At 35.1% G+C, this 8,350-nt stretch overlaps 1 protein-coding gene across 1 annotated transcript; it reads left to right on the forward strand.

The window, feature by feature from the left end:
* The first annotated feature begins 6 nt into the window (after positions 1-6).
* LOC113223084 (olfactory receptor 5K1-like) lies at positions 7-920 on the forward strand. The gene has a single exon (XM_026452666.1). The coding sequence runs from the start codon at positions 41-43 to the stop codon at positions 851-853; it is 813 nt and encodes a 270-aa protein (XP_026308451.1). The 5' UTR covers positions 7-40; the 3' UTR covers positions 854-920.
* Positions 921-8,350: the final 7,430 nt, after the last annotated feature.

Genomic DNA, 8,350 nt, shown 5'->3' on the forward strand with positions numbered 1-8,350 from the left:
TCTGCTGTTTGTGGTGTTCTTTGCCATCTATCTGATCACCATGGTGGGGAATATTGGTATGGTGGCACTGATATTTACACACCGTCGACTTCACACACCAATGTACATCTTTCTGGGAAACCTGGCTCTTGTGGATTCTTGCTGTGCCTGTGCCATTACCCCCAAAATGTTACAGAACTTCTTTTCTGAGGACAAAAGGATTTCCCTCTATGAATGTACAGTACAGTTTTATTTTCTCTGCACTGTGGAAACTGCAGACTGCTTTCTTCTGGCAGCAATGGCCTATGACCGCTATGTGGCTATATGCAGCCCACTGCAGTACCACATCATGATGTCCAAGAAACTCTGCATTCAGATGACCACAGGGGCCTTCATAGCTGGAAACCTGCATTCCATGATTCATGTAGGGCTTGTATTTAGGTTAGTTTTCTGTGGATCGAATCACATCAACCACTTTTACTGTGACATTCTTCCCTTGTATAGACTCTCTCGTGTTGATCCTTATATCAATGAACTGGTTCTATTCATCTTCTCAGGTTCAGTTCAAGTCTTTACCATAGGTAGTGTCTTAATATCTTATCTCTATATTCTTCTTACTATTTTCAGAATGAAATCCAAAGAGGGAAGGGCCAAAGCCTTTTCTACCTGTGCATCCCACTTTTTGTCAGTTTCATTATTCTATGGGTCTCTTTTCTTCATGTACATTAGACCAAATTTGCTCGAAGAATGGGATAAAGATATACCAGCTGCAATTTTATTTACAATAGTAGTTCCCTTGTTAAATCCTTTCATTTATAGCCTGAGAAATAGGGAAGTAATAAGTGTCTTAAGAAAAATTCTGATGAAGAAATAATCTCAAGAAAGATGGAAAGAAGTGATATCCACTATAGCTTAATGATTTAAATGTAGCAAAAACATCCATGTGAAATTACACAGCAGAAATGCACAAATTATAAGTAAATTTTAATATATAATAAAACTTTCAAATTAAGTAGCAATAGGTAAGGGTAGAATATACAAACGAAAGAGTAAACTGTGGTAAAAATTCAAAATAACAAAAATGAAATTCTAATTTTGAACTCATTCAAGTAACAGCGTAGTATGTTGTCAAGCTCTTGGTCTGTGTTGGCATCAAGGATGGTAAGCATCCAAAAGAACACAGTAAAACTGGAAGTTACAAGTTGAAAAGACCATTCCATTAAGCACTGATAACTAGATAAGCTATTTTAATAGCTTAGAGCATGAGCATTATGGTTAAACTGAAAGGGCTTAAGATCATGTGATGGTCAACCAATAAAATCACTTACATCCATGAGCAACAAAATTGTGGCAAGCGAATTTTGAGAAATCAATTTTAATAGTATTATGGGGACATTACTGTAGTTAGAAAGGAAGTATTGGGTAAATGAAATGTCAAATAATAGTGAATATCAGATTTCCAAATTTAAATTATTATTGAGTTAAATATTAAACACAGAATGTCAATTTTCAAGACAAGCTACATTGAGAGTTCTATCTACTCCCATATCTACCTACATAAAGATATCATAACATAAACTTCCAGAAAGACAGTTCAAACCTCATGTAGGATTTGAAGAGCTGCTTTGTCAGTGAGTAAGGCACAGTGTCTCTGTGCTCCTACCTGAGAGGTGAGGAAACGCTTCAACCATAGAGACACTACCCTAGGTATATTATATATAGAAATGTAAAACATAGCATTGTTAAACTGTAGGTAGAGCTTATCTATTTTTTGTTTTCTGTTCACTGTTGCAAAACCTGAAGTTGGGATTGTGGGTAGAGTAATGACTTTAATGTGATATCATTTTAAAAATTACTTTCCAATTATTCACTCAACATATACTTATTGAAATCCTGCTATATGTAGGCATTGTTCTGGGTGTTGGGTCATATTAGTTACAAAAAAACGCCAGTTTTTCCATCTTCTTAAATAATGGAATATTGCTACAATTTTTATTACTAACTTCTGGATTTAGAAGGACCTATGTCACATAATAGAAAAAAATCTCCCTTCTACCTCTTGCTCTGAGGACCTGCCTAACTTTCCAGAAAGCAATTGTCAAGTGTTCCAGGCTAACCAGCCACCAGAGGCTGGCATCACAGGAAAAACCAATATGCTGAGTCTGTACAGAAAAAGTAATAGGATAGCAGATGCATTTCTATGCATTTCTATGCATTCTATGCATTTCTCATCAACGCAAAAATATAGCCACCTAGTTTTTATTTGTAACCTCCAAGAAAATCTAACTTAGTTCATTCCAGTTATACTCGGACATGTGAAGATCTTGTTGGTTTCAAATTAAATTCCATCAATTTAGGATTTACCCAACACTACCTACATTCTTCCTTCGTTGCATATAAGTGTATAGGTCCTTGCCTGGTATCATGGCACTGAGCACAGGTGCCAGATTATATATGAGCTCTGTCCAAGCTATGATTCTGTGAGATGTTTGAACCTATTTGACCCTCTGGTTATTTCTTCATGCCACTATCACTTCAGGTATCTACATCCATGTCTACTCCTCAGGCTACATTGATTTTCAGCTAAAATGTCTATTTATCCAACCCACAAGGCTTTGGGTTGGCTGGCTCTCTCTCTTTTACTCTTGCTGTGCTAATTTCTGAGTAAATTCTTTTGACCTCTTCCCAATGAGTCCAGGAAATGTTGAAATGCATCATTTTTGCACTTCTGATGCTACACAATACCACTACAATGTAGGATTTTGAAAGCTTACATGGGTCCCTTTTGAAGGTCCCTTTTGCACATAGGTCACCAAACCTCCCTGAGCAATTGTCACCCCACTCCCATGCCAGGACACCCCCTGGGAATTGAAACCACAGAACCCTTTCCAGGCAACACTGACGCTTCCCTTCTGACATTGCTTTTTTCCCAACTGACTGAATCCTTAATTCTAGGATGCTACTTAATTTTCACATCATTACAAATGTTTCCCGAATGTACTTTTATGGAATAAAATTGGACTCAAAAATGAGATTCTGTCTTAATCTATTCTCTCTGTCTGGAATAACAAAGGTATGCTCAGAAATAAAAAAAAAAGTGAGTATAACACTGTTGTGTGACTCTGGCCTCCTTCTGTTATATCAATAAATGTGAATTGCCCTGGCTGCTGTCTGAAATGGCAGGTATAGTCATTGGGTAAGACAGAATTACAGGCAGGCTTTATCTGAGAATTACTGGTTATGGGAGAAAAATATCTGAAAAAATCAATATTTTAAAAATCTCAACTCATTTTATAGTATGCAGAGGAAAACAGACATGTTTAAAATAGTATTTTGAAAAATAAAATTAAAAATTATAAATGTTTTATCTCATCCTTAACCAAAGTTTAGTTATGATCACAAATGTGTCCTTAATTTTTTAAAAATTTTAAAAAGACTGAATCAAATATCAAGGATTTTCCTTGATATTATTTTTCAGAAAATTAAAGTATGAAAATTCAAAACAACCTTTATTTAACATTTTACTTCAAGGAATAATAGTAATTATAATTATAATAATAATAGGTTGATTTTTTTAAAAACGATCAGTGACACCACAGGGGCATCACTTCTTTATTGTACAAATTTTTCTCTTTTGAATTTGTTTATATTTTTCTTGTTTGTTCTTTTTTCCATTTTAATTGTTTTATGTCTTCAAGGACCTATTTGTCATGTCTGCAAGGACATATTTCTCAATATGTCCTTTACATTTCATTCAAGTGGCAATCCAACACAATTTTCATCAACTTCATCAAATTGATCACTTCTTTCTCATAATCATTTCACACTAAAGTTCAAGCATGTTTACTATATCAGAAAATTAGTGGGTGAGATATTGGAACAATGGCTGAAGATAGACACTAGAGTGAAGCACGGAGAAATGGTTAAGAGGAAAGTAATTCTAGAAGTGGTTGGCTCACTTAGGAGTATTTGTGTTCTGACAATTCTTACTTACCTAGACAGCATTGTCACTTCAGGAACTGGCACATTGAATGACATGATAACGTGAATCTTCCTGTTGACTCATCAGTTAGTATCATAATTTTGCCTCATCATGTATACAAAAATTAACATTTGGGTTAATTTGTAGGTATTTCTATTTTATTTTTATTTCAATAGGTATTGGGGGAACAGGTGGAATTTGGTTACATTGGTAAGTTCTTTCGTGGTGATTTCTGAGATTTTGATGCACCCATCACAGGAGCAGTGTACACTGTACCCAATTTGTAGTCTTTTATCCTTCACTCCCCTCCCACCCTTCCACCTGAGTCCCTTAAGTTCATTGTATCATTCAAATGCCTTTGCATCCTCATAGCTTAGCTCCCACTTATAAGTGAGAAAATATGATGCTTGCTTTTCCATTCCTGAGTTACTGCACTTAGAATAATGGTCTTCAACTCCATTTAGGTTGCTGTGAAAGTCATTATTTGTTTCCTTTTTATGGCTCAGTAGTATTCAATGGTATACATTTTCTTTATTCGTTGGTTGATGGGCATTTGGGCTGTTTCCATATTTTTGCAATTGTGAATTATGCCACTGTAAATGTACGTGCAAGTGTCTTTTTTATATAATGACTTCTTTTCCTCTGGGTGGATACACAATAGTGGGATTGCTAGATCAAATGGTAGATCTACTTTTAGTTCATTAAGGAATCTCCATACTGTTTTCCATAGTGGTTGTACTAGTTTACATTCCCACCAGCAGTGCATAAGTGTTCCCTTTTCACCACATCCATGCCAAGTGTTGCCTTTTCACCACATCCATGCTAATATTTTTTTATTTTTAAATTATGGGCAGTCTTGTAGGTGTAAGGTGGTATCCCAATGTGGTTTTAATTTGCATTTCCCTGATAATTAGTGATGTCCAGCATTTTTTCATATGTTTGATGGCTACTTTTGTATCTTCTTTTGAGAATTATCTATTCCTTAACCCACTTTAATGGTATTATTTTTTTTTTTCTTGTTGATTTGTTTGAGTTCTTTGTAGATTTTGGATATTAGTCCTTTGTTGGATGCAAAGTTGTAAAAATTTTCTCCCACTCTGTGGGTCATCTGTTTAGGCTGCTGATTATTTCTTTTGCTGTACAGAAGATTCTTAGTTTAATTAAGTGCCATCTATTTATCTTTATTTTTGTTGCATTTGCTTTCGGTTCTTGGTCATGAAATCTTTGCCTAAGCCAACATCTAGAAGGATTTTTCTGATGTTATCTTCTAGAATCGAATTTTTATAGTTTCAGATCTTAGATTTAAGTCTTTGATGCATATTGATGCATTTTTGTATAAGGCAAGAGATGAGGATCCAGTTTCAATCTTTTACATGAGACTTGCCAATTAACCCAGCACCATTTGTTGAATAGGGTGTCCTTTCCCCACTTTATGTTTTTCTTTGCTTTGTCAAAGATCAGTTGACTGTAATTATTGGCATTATTTCCAGGTTCTTCATTTTGTTCCATTGGTCTATGTACTTATTTTCATACCAGTACCATTCTGTTTTGGTGACCATAGTCTTATAGTCAGGTAGTTTGAAGTCAGGTAATGTGATGCCACCAAGTTTGTTCCTTTTGCTTAGTCTTGCTTTGGTTATGCCAGCTCTTTCTTGGATCTATATGAAATTTAGCATTGTTTTTTCTAATTTTGCGAAGAATGATGGTGGTATTTTGATGGGAATTGCATTGAATTTGTAGATTGCTTTTGGCAATATGGTCATTTCCACAATATCGATTCTACCCATCCATGAGCATGGGATGTGTTTCCATTTACTTCTGTCATCTATGATTTCTTTCAGCAGCATTTTGCAGTTTTGTAGAGGTCTTTCACCTCCTTGGTTAAGTATGCTCCTAAGTGGTTTTTTGTTTGTTTGTTTATTTTGTTTTGTTTTTCTTTCTGCTATTATAAAAGAGGTTGAGTTCTTGATTTGAGTTTCATCTTGGTCGCTGTCAGTGTATAGCAGTGCTACTGATTTGTGTACATTTTGTATCCTGAAACATTACTGAATTCATTTATCAGATCTAGGTACTTTTTGGAGGAGTCTTTAGGGTTTTCTAGGTATATGATCACATCATCAGTGAACAGCAACAGTTTGACTTCCTCTTCACTGATTTGGATGTCCGTTATTTATTTCTCTTATCTGATTGCTCTGGCTAGAACTTCTAGTCCCGTGTTGAATAGAAGTGGTGAAAGTGGGCAACCTTGTCTTTTTCCAGCTCTCAGGGGAATGCTTTCAACTTTTCCTCATTCAGTATAATGTTTAATGTTGGCTGTGGGTTTGTCATAGATGGCTTTTATTACCTTAAGGTATGTCTTTCTATGCCATTTTGCTGAGGGTTTTAATAATAAAGCGATGTTGGATTTTGTCAAATGCTTTTTCTGCATCTACTGAGATGATCATATGAGTTATGTTTTTAATTTTGTTTATGTGATGTATCACATTAATTGCTTGCATGTGTCAAACCATTTCTGCATTACTGGTACAAAACTCACTTGATTGTGGTGGATTATCTTTTTGATATGCTGTTGGATTTGGTTAACTAGTATTTTGTTGAGGATTTTTGCATCTATGTTCACCATGGATATTGGTCTGTAGTTTTCTTTTTTTTTTGTCATGTCCTTTCCTGGTTTGGGTATTAGGATGATACTGGCTCCATAGAATAATTTAAGGAGGATTCCTTCTTTCTTTATCTTTTGGAACCATTTCAATAAGATTGTAAGCAATTCTTCTTTGAATATCTGATTAAATTCAGCTGTGAATCCATCTGGTCCTGGACTTTTTTTTTGTTGGCAATTTTTTAATTACCATTTTAATAACACTGATTCTCATTGGTCTCTTTGGGGTTTCTATGTCCTCCTGGTTTAATCTAAGAGGGTTATGTATGTCCAGGAATTTATCTATCACCTCTAGGTTTTCTAGCTTGTGGGTGTGAACATGTTCATAGTAGCTTTGAATGATGTTTTGCATTTCTGTGATATCGGTTGTAATATCTCCCATTTCGTTTCTAATTGAGCTTATTTAGATCTCTCTTCTTTTCTTGGTTAATCTCACTAACAGTCAATTAATTTCATTTGTCTTTTCAAAGAACCAGCTTTTTGTTTCATTTACCTTTTGTATTTTTTGTTATTGTTTCAATTTCATTGAGTTCTGCTCTGATCTTGGTCATTTCCTTTCTTCTTGCGGGTTTGGGCTTCGTTTGTTCTTGTTTCTCTAGTTCCTTGAAGTGTGACCTTAAATTGTGTATGTGTGCTGTTTCAGACTTTTTGATGTAGGTATTTAATGCTATGATCGTTCCTCTTAGCACTGCTTTTGCTGAATCTCAGAAGTTTTGATAGGTTGTGTCACTATTATTGTTCAGTTCAAAGAATTTTTTAATTTCCATCTTCATTTTACTGTTGACTCAACAATCATTCAGTAGTAGGTTATTTACTTTCCATGTATATGCATGGTTTTGAGGGTACCTTTTGGAGTTGATTTCCTATTTTATTCCACTGTGGTCTGAGAGAGTACTTGATATAATCTCAATTTTCTTAAATTTATTGAGACTTGTGTTGTGGCCTACCATATGGTCTATCTTGGAGAATGTTTCATGAGCCGAAGAATAGAATGTATATTCTGCAGTTGTTGGGTGGAATGCTATGTAAATATCTGCAAAGTCCATTTGTTCTAGGGTATATTTTAAGTCCATTGTTTCTTTGTTGACTCTCTGCCTTGATGACCTGTCTAGTGCTGCCAGTAGAGTACTGAAGTCCCCCACTATTATTGTGTTGTCATCTATTTTATTTCTTAAGTATAGTAGTAATTGTTTTATAAATTTTGGAGCTCCAGTGTTGGGTGCATAAACATTTAGGATTGTGATATTTTCCTGTTGGACTAGTCCTTTTATCATTATATAATGTCCTTGTCTTTTTTGATGGCTGTTGCTTTAAAGTTTGTTTTGTCTGATGTAAGAATGGCTACTCCTGCTTGCTTTTGGTGTCCATTTGCATGGAATAGCTTTTTCCACCCCTTTACCTTAAGTTTATTTGAGTTCTTATGTGTTAAGTGAGCCTCTTGAAGATGTCAGATACTTGGTTGGTGAATTCTTATCCATTCTGCCATTCTGTATCTTTTAAATGCAGCATTTAAGCCATCTATGTTTCATGCTATTACTGAGATGTGAGGTACTGTTCTATTCAATGTGCTAGTTGTTGCCTGAATTCCTTGGGGTTTTTCCATTCTGATATTGTTTTATAGCCCCTGAGAGATTTATGCTATAAGGAGGTTCTAATTTGATGTATTTCAAGGTTTTGTGTCAAGATTTAGAACTCCTTTTAGCAGTTCTTGTAGTGCTGGTTTGGAAGTG

This window comes from Piliocolobus tephrosceles, unplaced genomic scaffold, assembly GCF_002776525.5.
Source record: "Piliocolobus tephrosceles isolate RC106 unplaced genomic scaffold, ASM277652v3 unscaffolded_38541, whole genome shotgun sequence".
NCBI lineage: Eukaryota > Metazoa > Chordata > Mammalia > Primates > Cercopithecidae > Piliocolobus > Piliocolobus tephrosceles.

What these genes read in the sequence shown, in the direction of transcription:
- LOC113223084 (XM_026452666.1), top strand. Translation starts at nt 41, where the DNA reads ATGGTGGGGAATATTGGTATGGTGGCACTGATATTTACACACCGTCGA.